Source organism: Larus michahellis, chromosome 1, assembly GCF_964199755.1.
Source record: "Larus michahellis chromosome 1, bLarMic1.1, whole genome shotgun sequence".
NCBI classification, from domain to species: domain Eukaryota; kingdom Metazoa; phylum Chordata; class Aves; order Charadriiformes; family Laridae; genus Larus; species Larus michahellis.
In genome coordinates, this window is record NC_133896.1 from 222,415,129 (window position 1) to 222,438,814 (window position 23,686).

Genomic DNA, 23,686 nt, shown 5'->3' on the forward strand with positions numbered 1-23,686 from the left:
TTGACAACCCTTTCAGTGTAAAATTTCTTCCTAATATCCAATTTAAACCTCCCCTGGCACAACTTAAGGCTGTTTCCTCTCATCCTAACATTTGCTACTTGGGAGAAGAGCCTGACCCCCCCTGGCTGCCCCCTCCTTTCAGGGAGCTGCAGAGAGCGAGAAGGTCTCCCCTCAGCCTCCTCTTCTCCAGGCTGAACACCCCCAGCTCCCTCAGCCGCTCCTCACCAGACTTGTGCTCCAGACCCTTTACCAGCTTCGTAGCCCTTCCATTGCCCAAGATGTATTGACCAGGAGCTATTTAACCCATTTATGCTCTGCCTGTTTGTGTAACCCTCTCTTGGCGCCAAGGGTTCACAGTTTTGAATACCTTCAGGCATGGCGACTCAACCACTTCCCTGGGCAGCCTGTTCTGATGCTTGATAACCCTTTTCCTGCAGTCGGTCCCACTCCTCATTCCCCTTGGCCGAAACCAGGTGGATCGCCAGAGGGAAGCCAGGTTCCTTTCATGGGGTGAAAGAAAGCACCCTGCGTTTCCAGGCAGGATAAACCCTTCCCTATCAGATCTACAGGCCTGCATGGACAATTGCACAGACCCAGCAAGGTCCGCTTAGAGCTGAACTGTCCTCATCATTAGAAAGCTGACATAAATCCTCCTGCTGCAACTTACAGGTCTCTTTGTTCTAGCCCTAGTACGATTTGTTCCCTTTTTCTAACAGCCTTCTACATATTTAAAGACCTCAAGTCTCTGCTCAGTCTCGTCTGAATTTCGATTTGTATGATTTCAGAGACATTTAAGGTGCTGCAGGACACAAAGTGTCACTTGGGCCAGGCCCACATCCCTGTCCCAGGAAGGAGTTCCAACAAGTAGCAGAGCGGTACCTCCCGCAGCACGGCCACCGACCCCACACCGTGGCCACCAGCCACACACCACCCCACCAGCTGACCTCTCCCTTATCCACCTCCACAGTAATTTTGTTCCCCTAGGCTGTCTCCAGTCACAAAGTAGACTTCAGGCTGGCATCTAGAGCAGGGCACGCTCACGCTACAGCCGTCATGCCAGAGTCAAGGAATTATTCACATCTTAAAAACTGCTTGAAGCTGGTTGTGAGGATGGGAAGAAGCGTTGCAGCCAACAGCAAAACCACCTTCACAGCTTATTGTTTCTACTTAGATCGCACACTAAGGGCGAGTCCTTATCTCCCAAGTATCCTCACCGCAGGAGTACCCCACCGGGACTGTGACATTGCTCTTTTAGTGCTTCTCGCTTCCTCCCAGCAGCTTTAAAAATAAGCACCACGCACACAGCAAAGTCAATGAAACATTAAATGCATATTGCCCTGAAACACACAGTTGTATCGGTTCCAATCCCACAAACACGCCAGCCACACGCACCCAATACTGAAAGGAAGAGACTCACACTCAAATAAATGCTTAATTTTATTTAGTACATTTAAGAAATATTAACATCTCAGGATATCTGGTTTACCATCTAAGTCCAGTCATAAGCAACGAAAAAAAAAGTTAATCATGTTTCAAATGAGCATTCTTACATTCATTCCCCCCTGTAACGTAAAGAAAATTTGTTCAGCTGTATTAAGTTCCTATGTGTTTGACTAATGAAAAAAAGAAAAATCATTAAAAATGACTTAACTACCAGGCATCCTGGTTTGTTAATTGTTTGTTGGCACTTGTGTTCACAATCAAGCATTCCGGTTGGTTTGTTAAATTTTCCCCTTCTACCCAGAACTGTCTTTTTGGGGTTTTTTTTTTGTTTGTGTTTTTTTGTTGTTTTGTGGGTTTTTTGTTGTTTTCTGTTTTGTTTTTTAATATCTGGATATGTAAGTTTGTTCAAAAAAGTTTAAAAAGAAAAGAAACCTAGGGCTGGCTGGCTGAGAAGTTCTTGCACTGCTTCCCTTGGTAACCCGCCTGGGTCATCTGAATAATAACAGGATAACTGAAGGAAGTTATTTGCTTTCAATGTTTCTGAACCTTATTGAGCAAAAGTTCTTTTTAATTCCATTTAAACTGAAAAAAGTACAGAAACACTGTCTTCATCTGATGGTGTGCATAAACATTACACTCCATATATAGCAAAAATATCTTTTATTTATAATTTACATTTCCACAAGTGAAAATTGTACATTTTTACACATACCGTTTCATTTCATTAAATTTTCACGCATCTACAGAACTTTCACACAATGACACCTGAAACTGTGCAGGCATTAAGAAATTCAAATACAAAAATGTATTTATTAACCAAACAGCAGTTGAGGCCCTGCCTCAGTTGAACATTTTTATTTCATATAAAAAGTATTTGCCTTCCAGAGTTAACACAGCAGCTCTTCTGTAAAAAAAAAAACCTGTAGTCATACCTCAGTTAATTTAAACAGACTCATCAGGCTCTGTTTTAATATCTGTAGATGCAGGTGTGCTCTCTTCTGCACAGGCAGTAGGGGTGTCATCAGGTTCTTCTTTGATTTTAGGTGGTGAGTCACAGGACTCCTGTGTTTCTTGTTTAACAATGTTCAACATTATATTTAGTGGATTTTCCACAGGAGTCTTGCTGGGAGATGGTGTGCAATCAAATGATGATGTCTGCAAAGCGAAAGTCAACGTAGCATTAACACACATTAAAAATAAACATTTTTAGCTTTTTTCCCTTTTGCTCTTTTTCAAAATGAAATACACTGATAGTCAGCCAGTCAAAATCCAAACTTCTACTTTATCAAGATCCTAAGAAAACAAGCTTATTCTTTAATAGCATTACTTTTTCACAATTACTTTGAAAAAGTATCATCCAAGCAGTGAAGAAATGCTTAACACATTACCATAGACTATTCCCTGCCATCCCCAGGGGAACTGTGACTCCCGGAGCATTACCAGAGTAACACACACCAACACCATTTTTGCAAATTCCTAAGATTATGCAAGTTACTCACAATAAACGCATGACCTGTTTTCAAACCATGGTTTTGCTTTTATGACACACAAGCTGTCGCGGTACACCACAACACGACGTACATCTTAGCTAATTCTGTATTACGAACTCGCCACGCCCATGGCCTTCGAGTCTTTGTCTAGTCACAGGCAAGAGAAACGGGTAGCACGTTCTGAACACAACTGCTCCCCGCAAAGTCGGAGACCAAGCATACAAAGTGAAAGCAAAACGCTTCAGAAAACATGAAGAAGGATTCACTTACGTTTTGGTAATCTTCATAGCAAGATGGATGGTAAATCTGAAAAAGAATTGTTATACATTTAAATACATTAAAACCAATTCATAGAATCACAGAATCATAGAGTCACCTAGGTTGGAAGGGACCTTTCAGATCATCGAGTCCAACCATCAACCTAACTGACAAGAACCATCACTGAACCGTATCTCTAAGCACCACGTCTACCCATCTTTTAAATGCCTCCGGGGATGGTGCCTCAACCACTTCCCTGGGCAGCCTGTTCCAATGCTTGATGACCCTTTCAGTGCAAAAATTTTTCCTAATATCCATCCTAAACCTGCCCCGGCGCAACTTGAGGCCGTTTCCTCTTGTCCTATCGCCTGTTACTTGGAAGAAGAGAGCAACCCCTCGCCCTCTACAACCTCCTTTCAGGGAGCTGCAGAGAGTGAGGTCTCCCCTCAGCCTCCTCTTCTCCAGGCTAAATTATCCCAGCTTCCTCCGCCGTTCCTCAGGATTGCTAGTTATGAACAGAGCAGTGTCAATCACACGTATCTCACAATTTGTCTAGAAAAATAATGGTATGAACAGGCCAAGTATGGTGTCAAATATGACTGTGACAGATTTTGTGTATGTTTCTTTGGGAAAAGTTATCATACAGAAGCCTGGTACGTGCTGGGAATTACAGAAGCCTGGTAAGTGCTTGGTATTACTTGTGTACAGCTGCGTAAAGAAATAACGGAACCAATATCTACACCCATATAAACATTTGTTTTTCTTTTAGCCCTGCAGTACAAGGGAAGGCTAGTGAGCCTGTACTAATGATGCCAGGACGTCATGCACTTCCAAAGGTTGAGAGATTTATGTACCTAGCGGACAGGAAAACTACCACGGGAATTCTTCAGGAAAGAAAAAAGCACATGGCCCTCCCTTTTTTTTTTTTTTGCTATAATTCTTTGGGTTTTTTACTATAAATTAAGTATCACATGTAAACGAGATCAGATTACCTTTTCATCTACTCTGATAGCATTCTTCAGGTGCCACTCTTCCTCTTCCTCATCCCAATACTGTTCAAATTGCTCTTGGCAAATTTCACAGCTCTGAAAAGTTATTGGAGTAACAGAGATAAATTATTGCAACAATTTACTGAACACATGAAGTTCAAGAACCTAGTAACAGTCAAACAAGGTTCTTTTAAATGAAGGCAAGTACATTAAGACTACAACACGATCTTTCCTCCACACTTTAAAAATAATTTTAGAAAACTTTAATTACAAATTATTTGAGTATAGTTTGCAGATTGAGCAACAATCACCATCTGGCCTTGACGACTGTTCTCACTTAAGAAATGTAAGCTGTGTCCTTTTAGCTAGGAAGACTCCGCACAACACTGTAACAATCTAATGCTGCTTTACTTGTCATGTAAGACAATCCAGTACAGGGATTTTATTAATTTTATTTATGGCATTATCTTCACTCTTCCCCTTAACTTGCAGTCGCAAATTAAAAAGGCAGAACTTTTAGATGAATTAACATTTTTACTACTTCTGTGCAAAATAATCACCTTGGAGAACAAAGAACAAAAGGTACTTTTTAAAATTAAAACAAAGGCCTTTATGGTTTGATATCTAATTTCTTAGAGGCTTACCATGTAAAACTAAATTGTAATTCTACCAACATCGGTATTTGATTACCACACCAATTCATCTACCAAAATGCAGATCTACTGGTTACCTCAAGGTTGAGATATATCTTTGTCCCAATGTCTATCTTCTACAAAAAAAGAAATATCTGTGTAAAAGTATCAAACACCCAGAAAACCCAATCATTATTTGAATGACAAAGGACCATTTCCAATTCACTTGCTCTGTTTGTTTTCACTTGCTTTCGGTGGAAACAGTAAATTAACACACTTTGCCTATTTCAATTCTGCCAAAAAGATGGAATGCTAAGGAGTCTAAATTTTGTTTGAACTACAGGTGATTTACACCATCATCTGCCCCTGGGAAACAACCATTACATACACAAACACGCCACCTACGAGGTGGCTGCACAGAGGTCCGAGAACAAGACTTCAGCTACGTACAGCCCACTGCACGAAAGACTGCTGTAAACCTCTGTGAAGTATTAGACGATTCTCACTATCTGGGCTAATAAAGGCAAGCTGCGACTTACCTCAACCGCTCCAGCCGGTCCAGCAGGGACACTCTGAAACTCCTTCTCTTTCGCAGCCTCTTGTGTCTTCAACACAACCTCTTCGTGAGCTTTTTCAAAAAACTGGCTTTTTGCACGCTCCTCTAGGTCAGCTATTTCTTCAAATTCAATCCAGTCCTAAGGAAAAAGTTATAATTTACACTCAGACACTGACAAATATCCAGAAATGTTTTTAAAAAAAAAAAAAATCCCGGGGAAAGAAAAAGACAGTCCAAGAGTACAATATTTAATAAATCTTACTTCATTAAAACTGAAATGCTGCTCACATGCAGTATTAGCATAGCGCATGCTTTCTCACAATGCTACACTTCAAAAAAGCTTTTTCCAGAAAAACAACTATCCTTCAATTTCCATTCCATTCTCAGTGCGATGAAAACAGTACCAATAGCTTCAAATTGTTTACTGTTCATCATACAATTGCCTTTTGTATTTTGAGGGGCATTTGAAAACTACTTGAAATATCTAAGACATCGTTGTTTACCAAAGGCCAACTCCTGTGACGATGCAGATTTCAACTGCAATCCTACGGCATATACAGAAGTAAACCAAAGAATCCGGACTGTAATCTATCACGACACACTCTGCGTTACTTACCGTTAAACTGTAGTACCATCTTCTGTGTGTAATTTTTCTGCTAACATCTTTTTCTGTCCGGTTCTGACGATAATGCCAATCTAAATGATCCGCATAAACATCTGTCTGTGAAGTAGTGAATCTCATTCCACACGAGTAACACTGAATTCCAGTGTACAATCGATTTATTACACTATCGTAACGCCTACAAAAGGGAAAAAAAATAGTCTTAACATTTCTTCGAATAGAAAAAGGTGAGACGTTTCTTAAAAGTTGCTTCATATGCCCACAAGAGTAGAGGAAAAGCATGGATCTACTGCAAGGTTAAAGCAAACAATATAGCTAAATTCTTCCCTTTTTCGTAAGACAATCAATTGAAACAGTCAAATAACAAACAATGGGCTCATATTAACTATTCATGAGAAACAGCCAGTGTTGTGTTTCATGCCTACTAGCACGATACACGCACGATCACCTGATAGTGCATAAAACGGTAATGCTTGCATTTGGCTCAGCTTTGCAAACTACTGCAAAGGCGGTAAAATTAGTAGTAATAAAGAAAGAAACACTGACTTCAATCCATACTACAACCTTATGATTAAGTAACAAAATGCAACTTGTGCAAAGATATAGTCTTCTCGGGTTAATTTTCCCTCTTTTTCCTCCCTCAAATTCTCCAAAGCTAACATAAAAACTGCAGGCCCTCTGAGCCACAAAGTGACGTACAAAGCTCTCAGCTGCCCTGGATTAAGCATTAGATACTACCCTGTCGTTATTCTTACTGCACTGTAAGCTTGTTCTACTATACGCACTGTCTGAGTTCTTCAACTGTGAAGTTAGTGAGGTCTGGGACATTCTGATCTTCATTCTGGTCATCATCTTCCTCTTCAGCAGCTGGTTGGGCTGATGTGTCATTCACTTCTAGAAAGCATAAAGATATCGTTTTATCAAAATTTCAGTACGTCATCAGAAAGAAATATTAATAAATACAATCTGACTACGGTAAAATACAAATGTGCAATAGCTAAGCCAGTCATCTTCTAACATAATTTAAAAAAACCATACAAGATACTGTAAGTCATTCAGAATTTCAATTTAGGAAAACGGTGCTTCACCTCAGTCTCTGGCATTAAAATGCAGTCTTCAGAGACACACGAGTATTTCAGAAATCGACAAGAATCTAACTGTAATCAAGAACAAGTTACTGACGCACAGCACCAAAGACAAAAGTGACCACTCTGGATAGCTGAAGTGTACAAATTAAACAAGATACTAAGAATTTACTCCATCACATGTGCTAATTTCCTCCCCCAAAACAAAGTTCAGTTTAAAAAAACATGCAGGATTTCACAGAAGTTCTTACACTTAGCTTTACACTTCAGCTGTGCAGAAACTGAGTAGTTAGAACATAATGGATCTACATACGTGCTGAAGTGGCATCAGTTTTTGACAGTTTGAGGATCCCTGTTTTCAGCAGTTTAGCAAACAACTCATTGACATCGACCTGCCCGAGGTGGTTATCAGGGTATGAATGTGGAAGGGCTCCTAGGAAAAAACATGGACATGCAAGGAGACAAAAGGTTAGCATCAGAAATTTACTTTGCTTTTATCAGCACATTTCACAACACGCTTTTCCTTCTGCATCAACCCTCTTTACGGCTAGTCCCTGGCTAATTTCTTCCCTTGCAACAGCTTCCTTCATGCGGTATTCTGAAGTGCTATCTAAGCTGGCTGCCCATACACAGATTTCTACTGGATACTGTTTATTAAAATGTAGTATTTTCCTCGGTTTATGCTTGAATATTTCACCAGGACCAATCTACTTCATCACCTACTTTAACCATCTACCACTTTTTAGAAGCTTTTCATTACTGGGAAAGTTTACGCATTCTGGCAAGCACAAACCAGACCTACAGACTGGTACCTTCCAGAAAAGCAGAGCAAAGTACTTTTTTTTTTTTTTTTCCAGCACAACTACATAGCAAAACCACCTGGTTAAACAGTTGATGGTTTTCTTTAGTTTTCATTGAGTGAAACCCCCAAAGAGAAGGTGGTACTACAGAAACCACGCCTACGGCCACCTCACTGAAGAGGCTTCCCTTAGTCCACACAGACCCAGTACACCAGGACATTTAAAAAGGGTAATTTTTGTGGCTACGAACAAACAGAACAATCCAAAAGAAATAAGAGGAAGTTAATCATTTCGTTACACACCTGCAGGGTTCTGAACAAAACTTCCAGGATTTGGCAAATACTGTTGACCTTGGCCATAAGGGCCTGGTTGAGCAGACATGAGAGAAACCTGTGAAAGCAGACATTCAAGTTATTTACTACTAAACATTTCTCAATAATTTCATATGTATTAAAGTCCTCCCAGGAGTGACCAATGTCAGTTTGTTATTGAAAGGTCCACAAATGACTGTGTAGCGTTTCCTCCTTTTTCATTTCCCACTAGAAAAATTTCAGAACACATATTCATTTTGCCTAACAGGTAAATGATTAAAAAAAAAAATTTCTTCTACCTAACAAGCCTTCAATCACGTTTTCCAAACACGGTACTTCCTTTTAAATTGTTCCTGTTCACCGAAACAGAGCTCATCAAAAGAAATTTGGAACAGGTTGCCCAGAGAAGCTGTGGCTGCCCCATCCCTGGAGGGGTTCAAGGCCAGGCTGGACGGGGCTGGGAGCAGCCTGGGCTGGTGGGAGGTGTCCCTGCCCAGGGCAGGGGGTGCCACTGGGTGGCCTTTAAGGTTCCTTCCAAACTGAACCATTCTGTGATTCTATGAAATTTGAGAAACTGGTAAATGTCTAGGAACAAATGCCACTATTAATTCTTATCTAAGAACTGAAACAGCATCCACTATATAAAACACATCTTGAAAGTAGGATTTTTCAGCAAACAAGCTACATTAAGCTTCAGATAGAAAACCAGTTTTTATAACACACTTGTAATAAAAATGGTTGGTTTTTTTCCTAATTGACTGCTTTCTGGATCTATAAAAAAAAGTTCAAACTGTTTAAAATTTTATCCTGTTAGAGGTTTGCAGGACACATTACCCGCTTTCATACAATCAGTTAACTCTTCATGTTCAATTATTATCCCCCAAATGAAAAAATGCTCTCTAAAATCTCTAATCTACTGAATGAAATGACAACGTTTTCACTGATGTACAGTATCATTTTCCCCTTTTGAAAAGAGCATTTCCAACAGGCACCAGCAAAGACAACAAAACTCGTAGAGCATGCTGGTGTCAAGATAATTTTAAAAAACTGTAGTTCAACCACGTCCGTATCTTTCTTACAATTCCCCCAGGTTACGGATATCTCTTTTAAAACTGGCTTGTCACCAGTACTAACAGCTGCGAAAAGACAACAGAATTATTTTGGCCCATTCTAATTCTACACCCCCTAGAAAAATTAATCACGTATATTCACTTGCATTATTTTTCATGCTTTATAGAGAATTCACTTCTGTGCAAGTTTAACGAAAACACCACAGGCTTCCAATTACCTAGTTTTGTTTTCAAGTTAAAAAGACTAATTTCACTGTCATATTCTGAGCTACAAAGTGACTGTAAAGATCCACTATTTTGTTTCATTCTTAAAAAAAAGCTTCTTAAAAAAGAGCAATGCATGTCCTTCTTAAATTATCTAGAAACTACTGAAAAAGGATGACTTTTTTAGCTTGAAACTGGCTCCCAGTCTGCCAGCTCTTCAGAAAAATCTTCCATTTTTAGAGGAAGAAAACCTGCTAATTCTCTACACAAAAAGAGATCTGCAAGCAAATCGTCTAACACAATCAATTCTTACCTGATTACTTCCCATTGGCATGTTATTGAAGTTCCCATATTGAGGACCCTGAAGACCTTTTTCATCAAAGTAATGTCCAGCTGCTCTCAGTGGGAAATTCTGTGCTCCTGGGCCAGCTGGCCCATTGAAATTTGGTCCAGGTGAACCATCAAATAGATCAGGCCTCTGGAACTGCATCCCATGAGATGGTCCATTGTAGCCCTGTTCGACAAACGGGCCACCTTGTCCATATGGTGACATTTCTAGTCTTGAGGCAGGATGGTTAGCTACATTTTCGAAACGTGCACCTTGAAGGCCAAGGGGCAAGTCAAATCTAGAGGCTGGCTGGTGAGGTCCATCAAATCTTTGAGGTATGGCTGTATCAAATCGTGGTTGGGCCTGTTGGCCAGGCGCCCTTTCAAATCTTGGACCAGGCTGTCCGTGAATTCCATCAAATCTTTGCAAAAGAGATAGCTGTCCAGGCTGACCATCAAATCCAGCTGCATGACAACCATCGAATCTTGGACCGGCCCGACCCAGAGGACCATCAAATCTAAGTCCACCAGCTCCCTGGTGCACTGGTCCATCAATCAACCGAGGGCCTACACCTGGCTGACCATGCGGTCCTTCCAATCTGAGCCCACCACCTGAAGGTCCATGTGGCCCCTCAAATCTGAGCCCACCACCTGATGGCCCATGTGGCCCCATTGGCTGACCATGAGGCCCCTCAAATCTGAGGCCACCTCCATGTTGACCATGGGGCCCCAATGGCTGTAAATGTGGTCCCTCAAACCTGAGGCCACCCCCTGGTTGACCATGAGGCCCCAAGGGCTGACCATGGGGTCCCTCAAACCTGAGACCACCCCCTGGTTGACCTCGAGGCCCCATAGGTTGACCATGAGGTCCCTCAAACCTGAGACCACCTGAAGGCTGACCACGGGGACCCTCAAACCTGAGACCAACTCCAGGTCCTTCAAATCTAGGACCACCTACAGGCTGCCCTGCAGGCCCGTCAAACCGCAGAGGCCCACCTATCTGCCCAAGAGGTCCCTCAAACCTCAGTGGACCTCCTCCACCAACCTGTCCTGGGGGTCCTTCAAACCTCAGGGCCCCTGCCAGCTGCCCTGGTGGCCCATCAAATCTCAGGGCTCCAGCTGCCCCTGCTCCTGCCAACGGTCCATCAAACTGAGCTGCACCCGCCCCCACCAAAGGCCCCTCAAATCTCATTGCAGCCTGTCCAGGTGGCCCATCAATTCGGGAACTTGAGCCAGCAGCAGGACCATCAACAAAAGGACTTCCTTGTCCATCTACCCCAACCCTTGCAGCAGCCGGTCTGGGTGAGCCATCAAATAGAGGTCTGTCTTCCATTAGTGCGCTTATCCTCTGCTTTGCTTCAATGCCTCCAAATCGTGATCCTGGGCTTTCCGGAAACGGTGCTTTCTCCGGATCTTCATACCTAGCTCTTTTGAAACGTTCAGTGAATGGTGATCTTGGTTCCTCTCGAACACCTAAAAAAACCAAACCAGAACAAACAGATGAATAATTGGCAGCGTTCCAGCGAGGGGTTAACGGCTGTAAAATAATGCAAAACCACATACCAGCTTGCCCAAGAAGCTGTCTTTCTTCACGATTATCAAATCTGCAGATTGCGTCACCATCTATTTTCTGGAACTCTGTTGTGCTTTTCCCCTGTTGTCTGAGAGCATCTCTAAATTCATCTGATTCTCCCCAGCTGTCATAAGGATCGAAGTTCTTAGAACCTCTTGCTCCTTTGGTAGCATTTTGTTCCTCAAGTCTTCGCCGACTCTCAAGTGGTGAGAGGTTATCAGCAAAAGGTCTGTTAGTGCCACTTACAGGAGAATGTCTCCTAGATCTTTCTCCAAATGGTTCTTTTCTGTCAAACTGTACTCCACGTTTGGCTTTTCCTTGCTCACATTCTATTCCAGAAAGCAATGAATCAGGCAAATGATAATCCAAAATATCATCAGGATCCAACAGATCAAGCCTTGACAATGAATGCTGAACTTGTGTTCTTTTTAGTTTAGCCTTATGTTCATAGTATGTTAATTCTGCATCCGATAGAAGAGGTTTCTTTTTCATACCACATTTTTCCTCTGTAGGGCTATCCCAGACATTACATCTGTGCTTTCCTTCCTGATACTGGAACAGCTGTCGTATCTGATGAGCTACCATGAGGAACTCATCTTGTGTTATTTCACCAGATGTTAAGCGTTCATTGGCCTATAATATAAAGTTACAGTTTAGACTTCTAAAAAGAAGAGAAAACAAAACTATACCCAGGACACTTCTATGAAGATAGATTCATTAATATTACCTTCTTAAGTAATTCTCTCTTGCTTGCAGATGTCAGTTCTTTGGGAATCTGTAAATTAGCATCCACACTTAACCGGTGCTGCTGCTTTGGTGCTCGGGGTGACAAAATCCCTTTACCAGCAGGCCAGTTTTCCCGGTGTCTTTGGTGAGGGGATTTACCAAGCGCTTGGTGTTCTTCGTTCTGCTGTGAGCTGAAAGCAAGAATACATTTAAAATACAGATTACGTCTTTATTCAGGACATAACTGTTACATTCCTATTAGAACTCATCATGGCAAAACATCACTATCACCTCGGAATCTAAGTATGCGTAATTTCCGTATCTCACTAGTAGAAATAAATTAAACTTAGAAATTTTAACAATCTGAACATTGCCTCCTAAAGCTGACTATTCTGAAGTCAGCAGTAGAATTTCCACCGACTTCAAACAGAAGTTGTTTAAAAGGTAGTAACTTACTTTTTATTTTCTTCCCAACCAGATTTCCACCTCTTGCCTGATTTGGATCCTTGCCAGTTTTCTGCATTCTCCTTTGGATCAGGAGAAGCTTTTGTAGAATGCTGGCTTGCTGTTTCTTGGGGTCTGTCTTCTTGGGCTTTTTTTACTCTCCTTGGATCTCGCACCTCTTGTTTAGCATTTCTCTTATTAGAATTTCTTTCATCTCTTGCTGCTTGTGTGCCTTCTTCAACATGAGATTGCTTAGGGCCTGTCTGACGTATCTTTGCAATTTTAGGAGCTGATGAAGTGGGAGATAAACTCCTAAGTCTTCTTTTGGGCGATCTCCTCTCTCGTCTTTTTGGAGAATGTGTAGATGGCGACCGTGCCTTAGGAGAGCGTGATCGTGACCGTTTTCTATTACTTGATCTCCCTTGTTTTCCACTCTGTTTCTCTGACTCCTCTGTAGTCGCATCTTGTTTCTGAACAGCACCATTGATTACTTTATTTCTGCTGCCTACCGGTCTATGTTCAGATGTCTTATGTTCCTCTTTTTCTTTTTTCTCTGTACATCTCCTCTTTTCTTTCACCTCCTCCTCTTTGCCCTCTGACTTATCTTGAAGATGTCTTTTCAGTCTTGGATCCCGCTTACTAATGTCAGACACTTTTGTGCTTTCACATTCCTGGATTTTACTATCTTTAGTATTGGGTAGCTTATTTTTCAAAGGGGATGGTGATTTAGATTTTGCTTCTGACTGGTCAAGTTCTTTCTTCTGTGTTTTTTCACTTGCTTTCAATTTTTCTTGCTTTGTTGAGTTTTGCTTTTCAGCCTGTGTTGTTTTGTTTGCCTTGGTATCAGACTGACTGGTTGCGTTTGGTGGAAATTCTTTCCTATGAGATTGATCTTTAGCATGGGAAGAATGTTGAGCCATCCGATTAAGTCGAGGATCCCTATTTACTATTTTCATATCATGAAGTGGAGGACTTGGGGATGGTTTGTTTTTTTCGGATTGCACAGCAGTCTGATGAGGTGGTTTAACTGTCATGTGAGGTGTGGGAGACATGTGTTGCTTGGAAGGTGCTGGAACTGAAGCTATAGTAGATGACCCTTGCTGAACACTAAGAGATACGGCCTGAAAGAGCGAAAAATCCAGCATTAATCCGCATGACAACTCCTACCCAAAGATGGTCATATTTTGTCTCGAAACCAAAACTATAAATAGAAATATCTTGAAAGTTATGAGATTCAACCACTGAAATGAAAGTGACCCATTAATTGCTAATTACAAGCATTAAAATAATGCAGTACTGTTACAAAAGGTGAAATATAATGCAAAATCAGTACTACAAAGTCAATGCTGCACAATACGTAACTTAGGCACGTGGTCTCATTACAGTGTTAGTTTTTCTATATATTCCACATGCTCAAGGCAACTAAGCTGCTAAGTATGTGATACAATTTTCGTATTTCTACACTTAAAAGATCCTTTCTCTTGGTATGACCAACTGTCAACATAGCAAGACTTTCCATTAGGGATGTAAAACAACACAGCTTAATCGCCGCATTCTGATGGTGGCATCAAACCAACTTGACCTAGTAAGGAAACTGACTTGATTTCAAACGACTGGGCTTCCTTGTTCTATTACAGCAAATCTATTTGAAAAAGCCTGGCTTGCTGTGAGCCCCAAGAAGAGGTGGAAGACAAGGATCGTTTTGGAGAGAAGTTAGAAACAAAAACCCAAGAACTTCACTTTTTTACCTCTATTTTAAGTGTAATTCTTAAGTTTTTTAGGTAACAAACGCTGTTCAGGAACCACAGCTCGACTGGCATTGCTCTAGTCCTAAAATAGCTAAACTTGCCTGCCAGGAGGAAAAAAATAACGCACTGCAGTTACCAGCATAGCCAAATCCTGTCCGAAAGAGAGACCCAACTATAAAAGCTTCACCAGCTATCCTACTCACCAACTGTGCTTTAGTCTGCTCCAGCTCCAACTCTAATTTTTTTTGCTGAAGTTCTAACAACTGCTTTTGCTTTGCAAGTAATTGCTGCCTTATCAGTTGCTCCTGTGTCAAATTCTTTTGTATTTCAGGAACAGCTGGAGGAGTAGAGGCACCAGAAGTGACAGCAGAGGTAGGTGCAGTAGATTCCTCTGGCTAAAAACAGAATAAAAAAAGTTACATTTAAAATCCTGATGGAATCAACTAACTCCATCTCCTTTAACTGTTATCACAACCCAATACTGGGACTTAGTCTGCATAGCGGTTATAAATTGCATTTTAATGCAAAATATAAGAAAACTTTTGCCCCACTAGGATTTGCCTCCTATGACAGGTGTATGTCACTTAATATTAATCCATCAATGTTCCAAAATCTAGGACACGGTTTTGACATATAAAACCCAAACCCATCAAATATTCTGAATTCAGAAACTCCTCTTACCTGTCTACAAAGATCAGATACTTCATTCTTAATACACTAAATTGTCAAAAAGCAGCATACAAACAATGAAAACCACACGTATTACCATCTGTTCATACAGTAGGCATAAATACTTACCGATTTATTTAAAAATTTAGGATTCACATGGATGCTAGAAGTATTCACATTTGGGGGCAGAGGTTTAATTGGCCAAGCAGGATCTAATGAGTTGACTCTGACATCAAGTGCATACAGTTTCTTCAAAGGAAAAATATCATCCCATGTGGAGCGTAATTTAAATAAACTTTTCCTAGTATTTTCATCCACCTAAAACAATAAAACAATTCTATGGCTTGATAAGTTAATATAAAACAATTTCTTAAACTTTTCTGTAGAACTTAAGATTTAATTTATTTCCTATTTCTATCAACAGTTTGCCATTTCAACACATTGAACTTGCTATACAGCATTTATAAGCAGTGCAGATCACACATCTATACCAACGGAATCAGTAACAGAAGGTCAAATGTGGAATTGTAGTTTCAAGGCCATTTGAAGGTTTTATTGTGTATTACCATTCTCTGAGAATTTTCTTTCAACTTTTCCATTACCAAAATTCTCATTTTACTTGCTCAATTTCTGTGGAAAAAATACAGTAACAAAAATATTGAAAGGCAACAGCCTCTGAGACAATACATTGTTCAAGTCTTTGTGCTGAAGGGAGTATAACAATGACAAACAAATCAGGAAACAAACTTTGTGAACAGAAAAGGTGTTTTGCTCAGCTGTTTAGTCACTGAAGGATTTTTTTTTTCCAACAAATGCAACAAAAAGGGTATTAGCTAAAATGAAGTCAATTATATTTCAGTTCAGCTGCAAAATCAGACTCATTTGTGAGCCACAGATCAAGCAGACTTGTACGGCCAGTGCTCACTTTATCTCCTCACAAACCATTAGCTTGGATTACCTCATGACAGGTAAGTTAGAAATTTACAGTAAAGCAAAATTTAGTTCATACCTTGGGTTGTTCAATTAAACAATAAACAAAAAACATTTGAGGACAAGATATATGCAGCTGTCCTAATGTCAATATGCCAATTCGATCATTAAGTACTGACTGCATAGATGGGTTTTGCTGCAGTTTTATTTTTAAGATGTTACAGCAAGACATAGAATAGTCTCAAAGTTTGGAGGTTCTTTTGGGGAGGAGCAGGAACTTCAACAAAAATAATTCATACCTAGCTATTGGGGGGTTGCCTCTATACAGTTTTCAATAAGAGGGCATGAAGTTCACCGCAAATGGTGCAGAAATGGCTAGGCAAAACTTTCTGACATCATAAAGTGTCTGAAGATACCTTAGTGACCATTTACTGATAAAACAAAATTTGTAACAGTGTCACTGCTGGAATTCTACTTGCATCTTTTAACACGACCAATTAAGCTATTAGAAGTGACTGACACTTTACACGTTTAATTAATACACATGAATTAAATAGTTCTAGTTAGCTTAGTGCACAATTAACCTATAAAACTGAAAATCTGTTATTATCCAGAGCTTCAGCTGCAACACTAAATGCAACTCAGTAAAATAGTCGCAATTTAATAATGAAAAATAAGTTAAGTGTCTAGCTATCTACTCTACATATAGGATTTAAGCCTTCTATGGTCATTATTACAAGCTATTCCTTGTTTCATCATGCATTTTACATCCGAAAACCATATATAAAGCATACTGGGATCCCAGATCCTCACTGATATATACTGATAGATAAATACGCAAAAGCTCCGTTCATCTCATTTACATGAGATGCACTTTCTTATAGCATGCAGGAAACCACAGAAGCTAACCCTTCCTTTCTGATCCAACTTAAACCCATTCAAGTCCAGCGTTTCCAAAACTGGACTTTAATTTTTCTCACTGAGGGATAAGCACAATTAGCTCACTGGGTTTAAAGACTAAGAGCAAAAATTAGAAGATATGGCAGCCGTTTTCAGCGTAGAATGAAATTAAAACACATATTTGTAATGTAATATAGCAATACATTCTAAGACCCTCCCCCCCTCAACATTTTTTTGAAATCACAGACCACCAGGAGAGAATCAGGTGTCAGTGCTACTCAATCTTCACAGTTTAAGCACTCATTTTGTACATCACGAATTAAGTAAATCAGACAAATCTAACTACAGGAGAAAGGAGCTCCGAGAAATCCGCAAGAAACTGATTCCCAGTCTATTCTTGGCATAAAGACTATTTAGTATCTTAAAAATAAACCTACAATTCATAATTAGTTGGTCTATACATTACAAAAAGTCCATCCAGGTAAGTACTTGGTAACCAAAATACCATTAGTAAAATCTTGCCTGGATAGGAAAATTACAGACCTTTATGAACCAAATTAAGCGAGACTTTGCATCTTTCAGCTGACATGTAGCTTACATGCTTGACAGCATCAGGAATAATCTTCCACAGTATAGATACAGTACTGAGATTTATAAAAAACAATCCATTTGTATAGTTCGCCACCCAAGAAAACCCAGAAGTGAAAACATGTATTTATTTTACCAGGAACAAATTTTGTTTAGAATACAGAACTTTTCTGAAAGAGTATATACCTTTTCAAATACACAAATAAATGTTGCAACTAGGTTTTTAGTAAATGCAGTAAGATATTCTCTTCCCACATTCTTGACAATGGAATCCATAAGGTACATAACAGGGAGCTTCTCTGATGCAGGAGCCTGGAGTAATAAGAAGAAACTGAGAAGTTTAGTAAAACAAAAACATATTTTAAGCTTTTTAAATAAAGGGATTACCAATCCCAGAAATACAGACCTCTCTTTTTGGTTGCCACTATAAACACCAAGGGATTTGGCTTGGGATTTTTTGTGTATACAAAAACTTAATCTGGAAAATCGATACTCAGTTCAAAGTATAACGCAGCGGGTCTATCACACAAAAAAAGGAACACCTTAGGTTATTTTGTTTGCTTATCAAAGCTTTGGAAAAAGGGAAAAAAAAAAAAGAAGAAAAAAGAAGCCCACAAGACAGTATTGCCGCTAGCGTACCGAGCGTAACCTTCCAAAACCCACTTCAGAAAGTAACTTTAAGTTAGCGAGAAACCATCGTTCGCACTTCAAGGAATTTGTTTCTCTGGATTTCACAAAACACAAATCAGACTTCTGGCAAACAGCCCAAATCAGTGAACTTCTGTAGCTGTAGACAGTACGTCGCGTATCACAGTCTTTTCACAAACTACACGCAGAAAAGGTCGCAACTATTTCATTGTAATCCAAACGGACGGAGCAAGGAGTCCCATTCTCTCTTGGCACTTGTTGACAGTGACAGTTCAGATTTCCAGACTGCATGCAAAAACGCCGAGTCAGAACAAAGTTCAAAATCCAAACAAAACTCAATCAGCTAGTCAACGGGGAAAACGCACAGACAAGCTCAGGAACTGCAACCACGATTTTCACCGAAGGGAGTCTTCAAACTCTGGACACATCTTTGCTACAAGAGGCGGCTTGGGTTTTGTTGTTTGGGTTTTGGTTGGTTGCTTTTAAATCCATTTTCAAAACTTGTCGCAAGTTTGTGTGGTAGAAGTGTGGTGACGCTGGACCACTACAGCAACTTCAAACGTACACAAAGCGCTACCGGCCCAAATCAAAGCGGTTTTAATGCCCACCATCAGCTTTCACAAAGCAGAAGGCACAGCAAAGTTCCAGAAACCATCAGCAAGTACACTGACTTGTTGAAGAGGACAACGTGAAAGACAACACCACGAGCCGTGTGTTGACCGTGATTCCCTTAGAAGAGCATCCACTCATAAGAAGTCCCATTCACCATCCGGTAAAAGCTCAGGATAAAACCAGAATTTCCCTCACTGCCCATTTTAAACAGGATAGGCTACTAGGTTAATTAAGACACCTTACTTCACAGCCCCATTGTCCAGACAAGTGTGTGGAGGTGCTTTTGCGTTACAACTTTAGGTTTAATTCCTTCCCCTTTAAGGTGGTTCACAGAAGGACACCGAGTCAACAATACTTTTATATGGGTGAACCATAATGTCTCCTTGCCCTTAAATGGGTATTAATTTACCATGACCTGAAACTCAGCATCGAAGAGGGCAGAATTCCTTGTTAGTGGGGAGGGGGACAGAGACGGACATTACTGCCTTTGAGCATACTGAAAAAAGTAAAAACAGGCAGGTGGTGTATTTTGTACATAACAGACAGAAAAATGCAGTTCAGTTAGCTAAAACTAATTGCAGTACATTAAAAGCCTATCTTACACTATGATGTAATACTGAGCTGTAAACAAGCTAACATGCAACGGTGTTAGAAAAAAGGCATCTCTCTAGTCTCAGAAAGCAAAGACTGTGGGGGCTACAGCTACTTAATATTAGATGTCTGTGTAATACTGGTTTCTTCTTTAAAGCAGTCTGCACAATGGCACATTAAAAACACTCCTCCAAGTTCTGAATGCATTCCTTTAGAAAAAGTGACAGTGCACCATTTCTGACTTTTAAAGTCAGCTGTTAGGGAAACAAAGAGCTGTCTCAGAAGTATCTATGCCCAAGAGCTCCTGACATAGCACGTTATAGTCTTCTATTTCACCAACGTATGGAAGTAGCTCACTATGCTCAGCTACGCTTCAAGTTTGAGACGCTGGGGAATTATTGAGTAGCAAAGGCACTGTAACAAGTTTAACAGTCACTTTCATTATGTATCAGATGGTTAAAAGTAATCATACATGGAAGCATGGTAATCTAGTCGGGAAGCCTACTTCAAACTACGGCGCAGTATTAGAAGCTTAGCAGCCTACCCTGCTTCAAATATAAGCTACTCAGGTGTCACATTTTAAGAACCATGACTTAAATATGGTTGGAATATTTAAGCCTTCTCTTCTGGAAGTGTTTGTTATGTCAAGACATACTCCAATAACCACAAAAGGGAACCCCAGACTTGAATGTATTTTGTTTTCAGGGGGTCTATACAGCATCCCCTAGCAAGAAAGAGGCCCACATGACACTAACCAAAAGGCAAGGAGGCGCCGCATCATCACCAGAACACAGAAGAACGCTAACTCTGAGCTCATCATTAAAGACTTCATTACACAATTCCCACTGTTCCTTCAAATAATGTAGGAAAGCTATTGTTGAAAATGAGTGGCTCTTTTTTATTAGTTTCCTAAAAGATTTCAAGTTTAAAACCATATCTGGCAATTGAACCCCAAGACACAAACTTGTGCAAAAATTTGTTTTTTAAAAAAACAACCTTGTATACAAAATGGGTCTTGGAAACAAATTCTGCACTATACAATGGTAAATAAAAAGACAAATACATATTTCACACTTTTTATTTACAGATTTTATAATACCAGTCACACATTTCAGAACCATTTATTAAATTGTAAAGCAGACCACTCAAGTTTTACACTAAACAAGCTGTCTCCAGGCAACACTTTTTAAAAGTGGCTTTGTAAAGGAGATCACTTTCCCAGAAACTAAAAACTTGCCTTGAATAAACCACAGTCACAAACAGTAACTAGGCAAAACTAACCATTGATACAGGATTTAAGACATCTTAAAAAAAAAAAAAGAAAAACACACTTCAGGGCAGGTTCTAAATCACCCAGAAATGGAAAAAAAAATAAATTTGACAGCATTGATATTTATCACAAATCATTTTATACATATCCACTGCCCTTTAGGAGATATAATGGTGAGATCTATTAGATTGAGGTCACCTCCCCAAGGAATGGCGAAACTCAGCCACTGGCAGCATTTAAAACTAGACTGGAAGAGGTCTGTGGAACACTAAAAAGCCATCCTGCATTGATAGAAAGATAGATTAAATAACTTAAGAGATCCTTCCCTCCCCATCATTAGATAGTACAATTCTCACCATTATAAAACAAGATTTAAAGCCAAAGGAAAAAAGCCTTTGAACACCTGAGATCAGAGGGAGCAAGGGAAACAACGGGGGAGGGGTGACTGGCACGAACAGGGGGGAGGGACTGAAAAAAGAACCCTTTTCCTAGAAAATGCTGCTGTTAAAAAGGTGCTGTAAACCCCCATCCATGTGCTGTGGCTGACTGATGTCAGCAACTGCCTGGGTTGGGCTCAGAGGGAGCCTCCTCTTTCCCTTCTTTTTATATCATGTGCCTCTCAGACGCCATGTTAGGATCCTACAGGCTGCTGCAGTTTCTACAGTCAGGGAGAATTTCTTCTGCCCCATCCTCAACCAATAAACTTCTCTAGCCAAAATAAATTGAACACACACACGCACAACGCTAGCAGTACTCAGGGCACGGATCTCCTGAAATCCAAACAGATTATCCCAAGCCCACAGAATTTTCTCTAATCAGGCAGAGCAAAACAACCCCCATCACCACCACACACGCTTCTCTATCCGGAGCGGATGATCACCTTTCACCCACAAACTTTGCTATAAGTAAGGGTGCCCACCCCCCCAAAAATTAATATCTCACAGGGAGCGCACTGGGAAAATATCCTTATCTTAACTGGTACTTAAAACTCATTATATTTAGCCCTTCAGAAGTGGACAATTTGCGTGCTATAAACTTAACCTTGTTTTCATTCCTTTGAACTACCCCCCCCCCAAAAAAAAAACCCCACCCAACCCTCCGCAAAATCCCTAATGATCGCAATATTCACCTACTGTCGAAATCGCTAAATACAAAGGGTTTAGGCACTAGATTCGAGACACTGAATCCTGGCTCCGTGTAGGGGGAAAACCCAGCTACAAGGGCGAGGTGCCGCTGCCCAGTCACTGCCAGGCCGCCATGTTGTGTCTCATATTTACACGGGGTTTAAATCGCGACCCACGCTGCCCTCCCACAGCTTTTTTCTTTTTTTTTGTGTGTTTTTTTTGGGTTTTTTTTTTTGGGGGGGGGCGGGGGGGGCAGTCCCAAACCCTCCCCTCACTACCAACAGGGTGATGTGGGGGCCGTCCCCCTCCCTCGAGTCCCCTGCTCCCTATGGGGTGTGAGGGGAGGTTTAGAAGAAGCAGCAGCCTCAAGCTCCGCGATGGAAGGAGGAGCCCCCGACGCCTCGCCCCGGTGCTCCCTTGCTCCCCTCTGGGCCACGCTTCCCTCCGCCTGCTTCTTCTCCCCCCCACGGCTCCCCCAGCCCTCCTGGCCCCGGGCCGCTCCCCACACCCCGACACCCTCTGCTCCGTCCAAATCCTGCCCTCCCTGCTCGCCCCCTAATTAGCCAACACCCTCCTCAACCTCCACTGAACCCCCTGCCTCCCCCCCCACGCCCCAGCCCAGCTATACCCGCCCGCCGCTGCCTTCCTCACCACCGCCTCCCCCCGAGCCTCTCCCTCTCCCTCTCTCACCCCTTCCGGCCCTTCAAGGCCTTCTCACCCCCCCGGCCTTCGCTGTCTCTCCCTGTCCCCCTCGCCCCTTCCTCCTCCTCCTCCTCAGCCCGGCTCCGCCCGCGCCCCTCGGCGGGCCCGTCTCCCCCACGCCCTTCCTTCCTCAGCCCCCGAGGCCACCCTAGCCCGCTGCCCCGGCCGGTCCCCCCAGCAGTATAGGTAGGAGTAGTAGTCGGTGGAATATAAAAACCTTGGCGATTTGCGCCTCGATCAGGGAGACGATGTCCTTGGCGAAGGGCACGTTCTCCTCGGCCAGGATGGTCAGCATGTTGATGTGCGGCTTGCTGTTGAACGTCAGGTCCTCCAGCGACGACTGGTAATCGCGGCACGCGTCCTCCCGGGCCTCGCTGCTACCAGCGCTGCCCTCCGGGGCCGACATGCTTCTCCGACCGGGGCCCGCACCAGGACCCGACCCACCGACCGACAGCCCCCTCCCCGCGAATCCCCTGCCGCCGCCGCCGCCGAGCGATGCCGCCCCCCCCGCCGCTGCCGCTGGGCTCCTCTACCGCATCCTCCGGGCTGCGGCTCCCGCGGGCTGTGGTGCTGTTGCCGCCGGTACTGCCGCTTCTTCAGCCGCCGCCGGCTGGAGTCTCGGCGCTCACAAAATGGCGGCGGCGGCTACGGTTCGCAAACCTCTTCCTCCAGCCGTTGCGTCATGTGAAATTGTTCTCGGGAAAGGGGCCGGCGGCTTGGAAAGCCCCTTTTGTCCCCTGGCTGCGGCCTTATTGGCTGGCACCCCTGCTCTCTCAGCCCGCGATTGGCTCGGCACGCCCTCCTCCTCCTCTGACTGGCTCCTACCCTAAAGCCCCGCTCTCGCCTCGGCGTCCCGTTGGCTGCGGCTCTCTCCGCCCCTGCTCCTAACCCGCTGTGCCCCTTCCTACCGCCTTCCCTCACTGCCCTGAGCGTTAATTGGTGGCCCCCGCCTTTCCGCTAAGCCCTCAACTGCGACTGCGCGTCCCTGCCCGCCGTTCGCTACTGGCTGAGCGTTGGCCTGGCAACGCCTGTGCGCGCAGCCCCGCCACGCCCCTCGCTCACTATTGGATCAGCCGTCGGCCTGGCAACGCCGGTGCACCCGCCCCTCGCTCGCTATTGGGTGAGCCGTTGGCCTGGCAACGCCGGTGGCCCGCCCCCCCCCCGCCACCGCCCCTCCCCGGGCAGGCCTGGGGCCTGGCTGCCGCCTCAGCGCCTCACGGAGCGCCATCCCCGGGGAACGGGCTCTCGGCGCCGGGAGAGCGGCGTCTGCCGGCGGTCCCCTACCACAGAGAAAACAGCGCTCGTAGTCGGTTCCAGCGAGTCGCACCGGTACAGGCTGCGGTGCTCACCGAGGCCCCTCAGCGGCCTCGTCCT

At 42.7% G+C, this 23,686-nt stretch overlaps 1 protein-coding gene across 3 annotated transcripts; it reads right to left on the bottom strand.

Annotated features, from left to right (window-relative positions):
* Positions 1–1,419: 1,419 nt before the first annotated feature.
* PCF11 (PCF11 cleavage and polyadenylation factor subunit) lies at positions 1,420–23,316 on the bottom strand. Of its 3 annotated transcripts, XM_074572499.1 has the most exons (17): positions 22,530–23,316; positions 17,552–17,677; positions 15,077–15,265; positions 14,482–14,673; positions 12,543–13,651; positions 12,088–12,277; positions 11,351–11,993; positions 10,643–11,260; positions 9,774–10,561; positions 8,178–8,265; positions 7,389–7,508; positions 6,776–6,884; positions 5,985–6,168; positions 5,352–5,507; positions 4,184–4,276; positions 3,204–3,239; positions 1,420–2,598 (listed from the first exon to the last, which is right to left on the bottom strand). In XM_074572499.1, exons 1-17 carry the CDS (start codon positions 22,716–22,718, stop codon positions 2,386–2,388), a joined length of 5,043 nt encoding a protein of 1,680 aa, XP_074428600.1. In that variant the 5' UTR covers positions 22,719–23,316; the 3' UTR covers positions 1,420–2,385. The 3 variants fall into 3 exon arrangements, with proteins under 3 accessions (XP_074428600.1, XP_074428598.1, XP_074428597.1); XM_074572497.1 differs by having other exon boundaries at positions 6,776–6,881; positions 9,774–11,260; XM_074572496.1 differs by having other exon boundaries at positions 9,774–11,260.
* Between the last annotated feature and the right edge of the window lie 370 nt (positions 23,317–23,686).